The sequence below is a fragment of the Dipodomys merriami genome, unplaced genomic scaffold (genome assembly GCF_024711535.1).
Source record: "Dipodomys merriami isolate MVZ:Mamm:240054 unplaced genomic scaffold, mDipMer1.0.p SCAF_31, whole genome shotgun sequence".
Lineage (NCBI taxonomy): Eukaryota > Metazoa > Chordata > Mammalia > Rodentia > Heteromyidae > Dipodomys > Dipodomys merriami.
This window is the reverse complement of record NW_027204604.1, coordinates 18,553,916-18,567,502: the sequence shown is the minus strand read 5'-3', so window position 1 is coordinate 18,567,502 and position 13,587 is coordinate 18,553,916. Positions and strand designations below refer to the sequence as shown.

Here is a 13,587-nt window from a genome sequence, read left to right as displayed (position 1 = left end):
ACTGCTGGCAGAGTCAGGATTTCATTACTACTACTTTGACAAGTGCAGGGTTGTTTGTAATTTCTCTTTTATCCTGATTTTGATTGTACAACCACCTCCCACTGATTCCGTTTGCTTCAGTTTTGTTGCTCACAGATTTTACTCTCCACATTAATCTCCCTCTGGCATGTAACTGCATCTGTTCCCTTTTTTATTATTAATTTTCAAATTCCCACCATTTTTGACAAAAAGGAGGTAATCTACACTCTGTTTCTGCCCATTTCATTTTCTTTAATTTGGAAGATAAGTATGAAAGCATGCCAAAGAAGTTAATTCTCCGTTAACAGTTTATTTGCTGGCACCCCTAAGCCTTTGTATATGAAAAACAGATAGGAATAAATGTTGACTGAATCACAACAACATAGTCGCAACCATTCCTCAATTTAATGAAAAGCAAACATATGAAACAGCATCTAAAAAGTTTATTAGTTACTGAGTTGTTTCATGCTGTCACTCTTCCTTCTACTTTGAATAGATAATTCTTTCTGCAAATTGACCCGGATGCAGGGTCTGAATTTGAGTCCCTCCGCAGCTCTGAGAAGGGCTCCTTTCACTACAGATGAATTTTAGTATTACTTAATATGTCATCTTTCCTCAGCCCAAACACTGTTGACCGACTCCACAGAGAATGATTCTGAAGAAATGCCTGGGTTCCAAAGCAGCTGAAGAAGAGAAGGGCTATCAGTGCACAGTGCAGAGCTAATGGAGCCCCTGGGCTGCAGGTCTGTCTCCACTACATACTGCTTTGATGAAGAGTTAATATCTGGAGTTGTAAGGTGGTTTTCTTTCTCAAGACAAAGAGGACCACATGAGATGTAGAAAATAGGAAGCCATGTTATACTCTCTGTATAACTAATGTTATACTCTCTGTGTCCCTAATTTGTCAACACCACAACCTTGCCAAAAAGGGCTAGATTATTTGGGTCATGCCTTCAACTGCCCTGCATTGTGACAGCTAATTTATTTTACATTAATTCATATTAAAGTCACAAGAGTCCCCGAATAGACAAACAGCCCTTCACATTGATAGAAGCCTGAATGTGTGAAAGTGCTTGTACATACTGGCATATACCCTTATAAAATCTTAGTTAAGAACTGCAGGGAACAAACCATGGTTGGATATCTTTCCCAAGGTACAGAGGATGAGCAGAAATAGACCAGGACAAGGGCCGGGGTCAGGCAGCCTGACCGACCACACTTGAGAACTGCAATTAGAAAACAGACAAGAACGTTGAACACTCCCCACGTCCACCCTTACACATACTCCAACAGTGACTTCTTACTTCGCTGTGTTGGTAGAATTATTACATTTACAACCGCTCTTCCACCTCCAGGTACATACTTTTGACATGTCTTGGTCAGACAGAGGCTCCTGGTGGATACACTAAGGCACCCAAGGACTGTGCTGCTTATGTGACGGCACCTTTCCTGGAGGAGGAAGCCCTGTGACATCCTGGGATGAAGCCTCCTCTCTCTCATTTTCTACTCCATGGCTTGGTTGAGGTAGAAGATGCTCAGCCCTTCCCAGGTGACTGTGTGGCCGGGGAGAGGCCATGCAGCCGACGTAAGCACACGCCGGTCCTCGGCTGACTGTGTTGGCCTTGCAGGCTGCTTCCTCGCCTGCCTGGTGCCTACTGGGAGCTCCTGAACTGGACTGCACTCCCTACTGATTCGATCTGGCTGAGTTTTATCCGCAGTGTGACCCAAATGTATTCCCATGACTTGGTCCCAATGAAGCAGGCCTTTAGATAGGCGATAGAGGAGACCAAATATTCTCCTAAGGGCTTGCTTTCCAAGGATCCTTAATAAGTCTTGATTCTAGGATTTAGCAATCGCAGATTTGCTGTGTAATAAACTGTGGCTACCAAGGAAATATTAGGTAACAAAAAACACACGCTACCCAAACAAACACACCCAATTAAGACAGGGTGGTTATGGGGAAAGAAACAACACTAGTTGATGTTACATCTAAAATAAGATTGCAGAACAGAATTTTCTTTTAGGAAAATAGACTGGGGTCTATTCTGGTAGGAACTCCATGTTTTTCCCTCTTTCTCTTCTGTTTTTATTGAACTTGATACTCATTGTTGCTGGGCTGGGCGAATGGTATGGTGTGGGCAATACTTGCTCAGTTCCGGGGAAAATGAGTTGGCTGCTGCCGCCGCCATGCCCCAGGCTGTGGGCCTGGGTGGCAAGGGAGAAGAGAGTGTCCCCAGCGTGGATGTTCATTGCACACACATTTGGGCTTTGCAGCACGGAGGGGGAGGCGAGCAGGGGCTGTTGAGCAGAACCTGCAGACACACATTTCCTGGCAGCCTCTGAAGCTAACCTCTCTGCCCCCGGGCCACAAGGAGGCCGTGGCGCCTCGCCTGTCACACAGGTGGAGCAGAGCGGGCACAGGCAGGGGGACAGTGTCCACCAGAGCAAAAGGAAATGCTTTGCTTCCCTGGCTCCGTGACAGTCTGTTTTTCTCGGATGCTAGATGAGGGAGGGAAAAGAGGATGTCATTTATAACCGCACCAAGGCCATCTATTTTGAGCCTTGAAGATGTTGGTTGCACATATATCCATTTAAAATTATTTTTGACACGTTCTCTGCTTAATTTATTCATGAAAGGAGTACAAGAGGAAAAAAACGAGCTTAACTTTTAAATGGAAACTTTGGGCTAAAAATTCTTGAATAAAACACAGGAGGAAAAAAAAAGATAAAGTTCACTGTGGAATAGCGAGAATGCACTCCAGTATTATGCTACCTTCCTCAAAGGAACAGAGTACAAGTTAGGGTTTTCTGACCTAGGCTAATGGGTGACGGCAGCTCATTCTTCATTTTCTCTAACAATAAATAGTGGAGACAAATTTATTCAGCAACTCTAGAGAACCTGCTCAATGCCTCATGCCATGCTCAGTGCTGAGGACACAGAGATGAAAAGAATTCTGTCTCCTGGCCCAGGAGCTGACCCTTTACAACCCACAACGTTTTCTATCGAGTTTTCCAGTGCATTTTTCCATGTTTTGTATGGCCAAGGACTCTGATGGGCCCTCCTCTCCTCGCTTATGGCTGTGTGGCTTCAGGCTTCACCTTCTACACCCAGCTTCTTCACTCAGCCAGGACTGCTCACCTCCAGCTCCCACTAACGCTGACAAATGAAGTAGTGTCCTCATCTTGTAGTCACACTTAAATCTGCTTGAATTTCTGATCCTCCGCAAAGCACTAGTTTTGTAAAAAGCATCGCAAATGAATTTGGTACCAAAATGGTTTCTTAAAAACATATCCCCTCTAAAGCTCACTGATCGTACACTTAAAATTGTAGCAACGTAAAATTGGTATAGGTATAGAAGCTCGGGGTATAATTAAGAGGCAATCATATGCTGAATAAACAGATACATACGTAAATAATCTGACATGACGGTTGCTGAATGTGTACTCTCAGTTATTGTGCTGACCTTATCATAGACTAGTGGCTCCCGGCTCCCACGGCCTGGAGCTGGAACTGTGATGGGGAATCATCCAGCCAGCCTTCATCTTGCTCTTTCTATACTCAAGAGTTCTCTGAGGAAGACAATAAATAAATCCTGGGAAGAAATGGCCATGACTCCTGGGACTTCTAACATGTTGAATCCAGGGTTGTTAGACTCCAATACACACATGTAGAAAAGTGTCGTTTCCTGTTTTTGTTTTGTTTTGAACAATACTGAGGTTTAAACTTGGAGCCTAGTATTTGCTATGCAAGTGGTCTACTTCTGAGCCATACCTCCAGTGCTGTTCTTGGCTGTTTAATTTTGAGATAGGGTCTCACTTCCTGCCCAAGCATCTATTTAGGTCTCCTACTATAGCTGGAATGATAGGTATGCCCACAATACCCAGCTTCTTCCACTGAGATGAGTCCTCTGGACTTTTTAGCTGACATTGGGCTGCAATCTCCCACTCCCAGCTTCTCAGGATTACAGTGTGATCCACTCACACACAGCTTCTCAAGTACAGGATTACAGAGTGATCCACTCACACTCAGCTTCTCAGGTACAGGATTACAGTGTCATCCGCTCACACACAGCTCAATATTCTTCCTCCTCTTTCCATTCCAAATCATTTCTTAACCAAAGGAAAACTTATATTCTTTTAAATAACAGGGGCAATATAGCAACCAACCTATTAGCTTATCTGTCCAGGGTCCCTGGTATTCTCAGGTGACATTCTCTTCTCTTGCCACCTGTGGCTCTGAGGAAATCGTCATAGCCCCCCAAAGGGCAGGTGCTTACTTGGCTTGATTTGCTTCCAAGGGTGAACGTGGAATTGAAGGTTTTGAAATGGAGGTGGAGGAGCGAAGAAGTCAAATTCTCACATTTTGAAATTAGAGGCCTCTCCGTTATATTCAGTTTCAGACTACAGCGTGGACTCCGTGATAAGGAGGAGTCTGAGATAATGAGCCAGCATGCAGACAAAAGTGGAGCTGACAGCACACACAGGCAGACCTGACTCCCTGGGTCAAGACATCCCCAAATCAGCGGCACCGGGGCAGAACATAATCTGGAGATAAAAACTAACCAGGTCCCCTTTATAAGGCTTCTGACACCTCTACCAAAAAAAATAAAAAATAAAAATCTGATTCATACTGGAAGTCTGAGTGGTCAAAGGATGTTAGAATAATTTGTGGAGGGGAAGGGAAAAAACAAATTGTTTAAATAGGGATACAGGTGGACCCATTGTAACAATGAGATCTATAAGACGTTATGTCGAAAAACGAACTTTACAACTTTGGTGGGGGAAGGGATGGGAAGGGGAAACAAAGGAGGAGGCAACAATGCTTGATAAGAAATGTATTCATCTAATTGTAACCCCTCTGTACGGTATTTTCACAATAAAAAAAAAGAAGGAAATTCAAACAAATATTTCAAATAGTGACCACAGAGAACCTGCATGTCCTGGAATGCTCTGGAAACAAAGCCTCTGTCACCTCTGCCAGTGCATTTCCTCATCATAAAAGGGTGACCTTGTGACCCTCCCCCCTGCTGTGTCCTACTTCGTTTTGAAAAAGATCAAATGCTGTAGCTCAGTCCTTTACCTTTCTAGGTCAGAGGTCAGAGGTCAGGTCTTGCCATCAGGATCTCAAACGTAGGTCTAGTCTAACACTAATTTTGTGGCCTCTTGCTTAAATTCCCCACTTGGAGAAGTTCTTTGAAGTACAATATTGAAAATATCATTTATGCAAGAAGAAAACTAAGGATTTTAAGGGTCCCGCTCATAGAACCGAAGACTTCAGGTTTAATGGCAAGTTGGTCTCCCTTCTGCACTTCAGATAATTTTCTAGTAACCGAGAAAATAAGGCTTCTGCAGTCTCTGCCATCCTGGTCACTGACAAGAAAGGGATGCATGCAGGGTGTGAAAGAATTTGTTTCAACACAGGTACAGCAGACTTGTGGGACAGTGTCTGCTACTCTAGTTAACAAACAGTCCCATAAACAGAAATAGTTGCTTTAGTGAGCTAGATCATAAATTAACCTATCCCAGATGTACAAATGTGAGAGGCATTCAAATGTTACGGCCCCAAAGATGTTCACACATGTTAAGAACAACTCTGCAAAGCAATAGCCACTTTTCCATAAAAACTTGTTTCCTCTTGGTAAAAAGGAAGTAAAGAGAATGGCAGTTGTTTGTTGCTGGTCATTAATACTGTACATAAAATACATTAGACTAAGGCAAATAAAGGGCACAGGAAATGGCAGAGTCCAGACCAAAATTCACCCATATGTATCTCTATCAGTAGCGCTTCTATTACATCTATTACAAATTTATGGTACTCATTTTCCCAGTTGTCTTCTCGAGAATAATCACATTAATCCATTTCCCCAGCAATTTACATAGAATTACAGCCTAATGGATAGGGATAAGTGTGGCAGGCAAATTACTGCTCCCATAACCGATCAGCTGTGTGACCTTAGATGACTCATTTTACGTCTCCAGGCCTACTTGCCTCAGCAGTGTACTGGGGAAGCAAGCCTCTGGGTGTAGAGGAGCTGCGGGAGGGGCTCTGACCAGCACTCCACTCCTGGAAGCAGCCCTGAAAACGGCCTCACCTGTCAGCCACACCCTATTGTTTTCTGCCCCAGGCAGAGGGTAAGATGGCTCCCTCCTTAGCCTCAAGTGTCCCTCAAAATGGGCAGAAGGCATCCAGTGAAACCTGCTCCCTTGGGGGCATGAGTTACCAGGGAGGGCTACAGCAGAGAACTCGGGGTTTCAGGGAGGCCTGGAAAGGAAGGTAGGATTGTAATGAGGCCAGGGGTGGAGGGTCATGAAAGAGGTGAAAGTCCCAAACTACGGGGGAAGCACCGTGTACAGGGATGTGGCCCGTAGTCAGCATGAGCAGGGAGGGACAGTGAGTCCACCAGCATGAGGGGAGATGCCAGGGGGCGTGGCCTGGACCCTCAGTGGACCTGTACAGTACAGCACCTCAGAAGGTTTGGAGAGTAAGTGGGTAATTCAGGAAGTTCTTGATAGAAGGGAGAATAAGGGGTAGAGACAAGGCGATGGCCTGTGAATACTCCTTACACCTGGTAAGCAAAACACTGGAAGGGTGATAGGAGACTGCTTTCATAGATCGTGTGACAGATGAGCAGAGCCTAAAGTGACAAATGAGAAGTAGGCATGACAGACACTTGTAGCAGTGCCAGAGACTGGACCCAGGCCTACTGTGTGCTCAGTGGCACAGAGACTCTGGGCTCAATGCTCAGCACAGCCAGAAAGAAAGAGAGAGAGGGAGAGAGAGAGACAGAGACAAAGAGATGGATGGAAGGAAGGAAGGAAGGAAGGAAGGAAGGAAGGAAGGAAGGAAGGAAGGAAGGAAGGAAGGGAGGGAGGGAGGGAGGGAGGGAGGGAGGGAGGGAGGGAGGGAGGGAAGGGAAGGGAAGGAAAGGAAAGGGAAGGGAAGGAAAGGAAGGGAAAGGAAAGGAAAGGAAAGGAAAGGAAAGGAAAGGAAAGGAAAGGAAAGGAAGGAAGCCACTCCTCTGGCTATAACCACTGCCTCTAAGTTCAAAGTATCCAGAACTCAGCCAGTGGACAGGACCTTTCTCCTCCCATAAAGTTTGTATTGGACATCTCTTGTTATTTGGGTAAAATGTATCACTTTTCTTGGCTACATCTTTTAAACTCCATACTTGGATTAGATAATTACCAGGTCAATTGAGGCTAAAAATTGTAGAGTCACCTTTAGTTCTTTCCTGTCCGACTTGGTGATCTCGGTGTCTCTGAACATGACTTCCCAGCCACTCGACTGGCTGGACTGGCACAGCCGAGGCCCAGGACTTCAATACTACCCTCTTACACTGTGCTTACATTCGAACGGAGCCCTGCTAGCCACCTCCAACCTTTCAGAATGTCTTTCCATTTTCTTCTAAATTGAATTACCTTCTAATAAACATTTGAACTTGCCAAAGTTCAGGGGGTTTTGATGCATATTATCTTGAATCTCCTATCTGAAGAACTGGTCAGCTTTTTCTGTAAATGGTCAAATAGCAAATAGCTTAGATTTTGGACACCACATTCAATTCAGCTGTGGTAGAGCCATATAGCAAACAAAACAGATGATCACAGTGGGCTCCCCCAAAACTATATAGTCTATAGTTTGTGTATTATTTTTAATTTTTTCAATTATTAAAAGTATAACAGCCTATTCTTAGCTCCTATAGAAAGAGGTGATGAAACCACAGGCTGTGGCTTCTGACCGTATTCTAGCCTATCTTCTTATCTCCCGTATCAACTCTCCCAGCTTACTTACCACATGACTGCCTGAGCCAGAATCCCAATGCAGAAAGCCCACTGTGTTGGCAGCCTGCTTAAAATGCATCAACAACAACCAATTACTCTCAGAATGACTCTGTTCCAGAGTATGGTCCACAACACCCTTCCTCTATTCATATCACCTGCCAAACAACTCACCTAACTACAGAGTTGACTTTGTCTCCCATCTGTATGTCTACATAGTCCAAAGCCCTCACCTAGGGTTCCTATCCCACCTTTAAAACTCTCACCCATGAACTCATTAATCAAGATCACTACACAGCCAGGAGCCAGTGGCTCACGCCTATAATCCTAGCTACTTAGGAGGCTGAGATCTGAGGATTGCAGTTCAAAGCCAGCCCTGGAAGGAAAGTCTTTGAGACTCTTATCTCCAATAAACCACCCAGAAAACCAGAAGTGGTTTGTGGCTTAAGTGGTAGAGCATTCATGTTGAGCTGAAGAGCTCAGGGACAGTACCCAGTTCAAGCCTCACAACTGCCCCCCACCAAAAAAAGATCACTACACAGCATGGCCTCCCCCTCACCTGTCTCTACCAGCTCTACCTGGCCGACTGTCCTCTGTACGTCCAATGCAGAACAAGCCCTTCCCTCCTCTGGGCTTCAGAGGCGATCTTTACTTCCAGTGCTCTACTGTTGACAGAGCGACTGCAACTGCACAGGTAGACATTCCCTTAGGCTGACTGTGAGCTCTAGGATAGAAGCTGAGTAACCTAAATGTGGAAGCAGAGTCTTAGTGTTCTCTCTATGCTGAGGGCCAAGCAGAGTACCCCAAAGTTAGTTCAAAGTATAGAATCAGCCTAGGTGCTCATCAACCACTGAATGGGCAAAGGAAATGGTAGATATACACAATGGAGTATTACTTTGCCATGAAGAAGAATGAAATTGTATCATTCATAGGAAAATAGATGGAACTGGAAATTGTGTCAAAGCAAAATCATCTAGTTTGAGAAAAAGAAATATAGTCCTTAAAAAAATGAGTGATAGTAATAAGGGCAAAGTACTTTATAGAAATGTATTAATAATGAACTAATGAATAATAAAATCTGTTTCAAAAAACTGCCTAAAGTGGGGAAAGAAAAAGTCACAGGGTGAATTTGATCAAAGTACATTATATGCACATATAGGAATATCATATTAAAATCCTTCTGTAGAATCAATATATGCTAATAAGAAGAAAAACTAGTAGGTGCTCAAAAAATATTTGTTGACTAGGTAGATGCTACACTCACCAATTGAGTCTCATAATAAATGCTGAATTTCTATTTTCCATCTTTAAATCTAATTTAAATCCAAATAAGAACAAACAGAGCATGGAACAGTATTTTTCTTTTATTTTTCTATTCTAGTTTTTAACTTTTCTTTACCCCTAACGATTTAGGTCCTTATTTTTATTACATTGTAACACAGTTTTCACATTTAATTTTAACCTTTGCTTATAGCATGTCTTTCAAAATGTTTGAGGCTGAATAGAGAGGTGCTGCTTGCATGGGGCTTGTGTAGCTCAGATTAGATAAAAAGAGGCAATGTTTTCCAGCCACACACCTGAGTGTATTCAATCAGTAAATGGTGAGGGCTAACAAACTTAAAAAAAAAAAAAAAAACCTCATTAGAAATAGCTCAACAACCAACCAAATCACACATATTGAATGTGTATGTGTGTATATATATATATATATATATATATATGTACATATATATACATATGTATATATAAAATATAATTCCTTGCATTTTGGTCACCTTTAAATTTATGAATGTGGATTTTATAAAACATGAAATAAAACTATGCATAATGCTCACACAAAAGCACAGCACTTAGAAAATAGGTGATTAAGTTTCATTTTCATTTCCTAGGTTTAATTTTTTTGCAGAACTGAGGTAAATAAAGCTCAACAGAAAAAAAAAAAGCTTTCTAGGGAAGCTAACAAAACAGTTTAAGAACAAAGGAACTGGTTACCACTCGTCGCTTTCAGCAGTGACTGCATCTTAATACGCTCTACTTAGAAGAAATGGATCTTTTCAAACAGTACAAATTGATCCTGCTCAGGAAACTCTACAGACTCTGACTTCAGAAATTAAGTCTCTGAATAAGATAGAACTGCAAAAGGGGCAAATTCAGCATTAATATTTATTTGCTGAAGCTCAGCCACACGGAGACATTAAAAGCTGTCCTATTTTGGTGGTTTACTAGTGCTTAGCACACAAATGGTTGGTTCTCAATAGAAGTCTGACAGAAAAGAAAAACTAGTAACATTATCATGATGAAGGCAAATTCTAATACTTCTAAGAGTAAATCACCATGAGAACTACGTTAATATTGTGTTCTCAGTTCCACAATGACAACACTTCAAATAGGCACTAAAAGAACAGCTATTATCTTGCAGTATTAAGCAATTTTTCCTCATAAAAGTGTCTTAACTGCTGGGAGATTTTCCAGATATTGTACATGCATAAATGCTTTCTTTACCCTCTCCTCCCTCTTTCTCTTTCCTCTCATTTACTTTCAGTGTTTAAATAGGAAGGTGTCAAACCATTTGGAATATTATCATAACAAAATGTTCTAACAAAGTTTGATTTTAACAGAACTAGAGGCATCTTAACACTAACCCAAAACTTTGGGAGGTTCACCAACCCCTAGAATTTTTTTTCCTCCAAATGCAGGCTGTTCAAGTGGTGCTTTTCTCCATCTGTTATCATACTGTGCTCGGAATTACATTGTCATATTTAATGTAAAAGGGATCAGTCCCCTTTCATAGTTTAAATTCAACACAGCACTGTAATTTGTAAGACCAGTGTTTTCCATTTTATAAACTAAATCCAATATCATAAACTTACATGTATATTTAGACAAAATTTTATCTAAAAACCAAAAAACTCTAAGAACTGAACAAAACCTGAGGCTTGCTCTGAACACTAAAAAAATCTTCACTAAAACTCAAAATGAGAAGACACAACTAACATAGTAAAGTGAAATATCTACTAGCTCTATCTAGATGAATTTTTCTTTGTGTATCTATTTATGTGTATGTATATTTCTAATACAACAAAGTCAAAATGATTTTAATCTAGAGAGTCTTATTTTATAACTGTGTTATATTCTGATTAAAGTTCATAGTAATGATGATCACATGGAAGAATCTCACAATGGAAACTTAGATTTGAAACCTAAAGTAATGGTAATGGTAATGATCTGAATATGAACAGTGCCGGCCAATCAATTATTTCATCTCTAAATTTGACACATCTTTAGGATACAGATTGCTTATTTTGTATCGGCTACATTTCAATTTGTGTCTTAGGATTTCTTTTAATTTTGTCTTTCACCACTGACAGTATCTGATTTATTTCCCTAACTACATTGCTCGGATCCTTCATTCTAACATTTGTATCAGACATGGAATAAACAGGCAAAGTAGTAGATGGAGGTGGGGGAGAAATATGTCATTTTGCTTATATTGACAGAGACTCGCCTAAATATTTGCGCACTGTAGACGAGCAGTTTTGAAATATATCAGTAATGCCCTGCCCCACTCATCAGTCACATAGCTGGGTGTTTTGCTTTCCACGTCCCCACTTTGCTTAATGCACTTGAAAGCTGTGTGTGAACTGAATGGCTAAGAACAAGTCTAATAGCCGTTTGGAAGCCTGTGGCAAAGAGCAGTGGGACATGAACTGGGCCTCGGCGTACCTGGTGAGGTGCAGTTGGTGCTCAGCAGTGGGACATGAACTGGGCCTCGGCGTACCTGGTGAGGTGCAGTTGGTGCTCAGCAGTGGGACATGAACTGGGCCTCGGCGTACCTGGTGAGGTGCAGTTGGTGCTCCGCTTTCCCCAGCAGCTCTGTGACTTTCAGGCACTCTGCTCTGGCCCGGGCTGCCTTCTGCTGCTCCTCCTCCACGTGCTGCCTGCTTTCGTTCAGTTCCAGTCTCAATTTCTCGATTTCCTTAGGGAGAGAGAAGGAGAAAATATCCATATCAAATATATGTACTTGAATTCAAAATGAGCTCACTTTTATTTCTGCCATAAATGTTAACAAAACAAAAAGCTAGTAGGAAATTCAGGCTAGTTTCTGTCTTATGACAAAAGGGATTAGCACATCCACAAAAGCACATTAGTGAGGTTGCCTGAGTTTAAAAAGAAAATGATTAAATGAGAGTAGTCCAAATGGATAATGTCGACTTTCGTTCTAAAGCTTGTGCCCTTTGAAAAGTCATCATAACTTAAAATGCCACATCTTTTAAAACATAACATTCTTAAGAGATTTGATCAGATACATGCAGTGATTTTCATCAAATATGAAAGATTTATGATTCCAACTGGATGCCACAAAAAGCAGATAGAAAGAAAAAATAATTTATCTCTTAGAAAAATGTGAAATATAAAAGAAAAAATAATGTAGGGAAAACTACTCATAAGAACACTTAACCTTAAAATGTATGAGATTTCAGAAGTAAAATGATATTGTACTGATATTTTCATTTAAAAAGGCAACAAAAGCACTCTAAGACAAATAAATATGAGTATATATGAAAGTTTGTGATAGGTTATTGTTTGGTCTCAGGAATAAATTAACCTATTTTACTAAAATTCAATCAAATATTTACAAGTAAAAATGCTTTGTACTGAACATATTGTATTATATATTTGGCTTTTAGCATATTTTGCCTATACATTAAAGTACAATATTTATTTATCATAAAACATCTGTAAAATTAAGCAAAACAAAATAGTTGTTGAACGTGCAAAACAAGATAATAAAAGAAGGGCAGATGTATTTTCAAGTTCAAAAACCAGAAAACAGTTTTGGCATAAAAATGCATGATTTGGAGAGAAAAAAATCTCATCTAAGCAGGTCATTTTAAACTTAATATTTAAATATATTTTTAATGCCATTACTAGATATTCTGAACAGTCTCTAACTCTATTTAATCCATCATGTAAATAAACAACTTATTTATATTTTACATATTTATAACATTATATTCAACAGTATTTACCAACAGTATAATAAAACAAAATATTACAAGTTCTCAAATATTGTTCTATTTTTAAAAGCCTAATGATGAATATATTGCTTTGATTCAGAGTAGATTTTTGTGTGTTTCAGACTGAAACAGTAAGTGAAACTGATTTATTTATTTAGCATACTTTATTATTGCCATTATGAAAATACATTTCCAACCTTACAGTTCAATATAATTAAAGATAAAAAATATAATAGAAAGGTCTGTTTTATTGCCCAACCTTTATGAAATTAGCAATAACAAAGAAGTATAGAATTAGAATTGTATGTTGGTTTTCAAAGCTCAAAAACCTACTCTATTTTTTTCAAAGTGATATTTACAATAAATTTTATTAATATGATGGATACTTCTACACTCAGGAGTTAGTCATCTGGGTAAATGAGACATACACATATGAAAAAAACTATCAAAATACAATGCATAAACAACAAATAAGCTGTAAGGAAAGTGTACGCCTCGGTAGGACACAATACCTCGTAGAGCAGCAGATCACATCACACTATGAAAGATCTGGAGATTAATAAAACTTTATTTGTATTACACATAGTGGGAGACATTAATAGTTTACACAGATATGCAATGTGACAAAAGCTGAGCTTTCAAAAACTAGATCAATGTACATGATCAATTTCAGGTGGCAAGGGATGACAGAAGGGAAACCATGAAAAGCTAGCAGCAATTATCCAGGCAGGGGGAATAGAAAGACCTAAAACAAAATAGAAAGAGAATGAGTGAC

General features: G+C 40.4%; 1 protein-coding gene across 4 annotated transcripts in view; it reads right to left on the bottom strand.

Annotated features, from left to right (window-relative positions):
* Sdccag8 (SHH signaling and ciliogenesis regulator SDCCAG8) overlaps window positions 1-13,587 on the bottom strand; it is a 184,476-nt gene that overhangs the window by 91,480 nt on the left and 79,409 nt on the right. For all 4 annotated transcript variants that reach the window (XM_070041917.1, XM_070041918.1, XM_070041920.1 and 1 more), the window contains exon 13: window positions 11,628-11,770. In XM_070041917.1, the coding sequence (XP_069898018.1) occupies window positions 11,628-11,770 (143 nt within the window). The remainder of the gene's footprint in view (window positions 1-11,627; window positions 11,771-13,587) is intronic.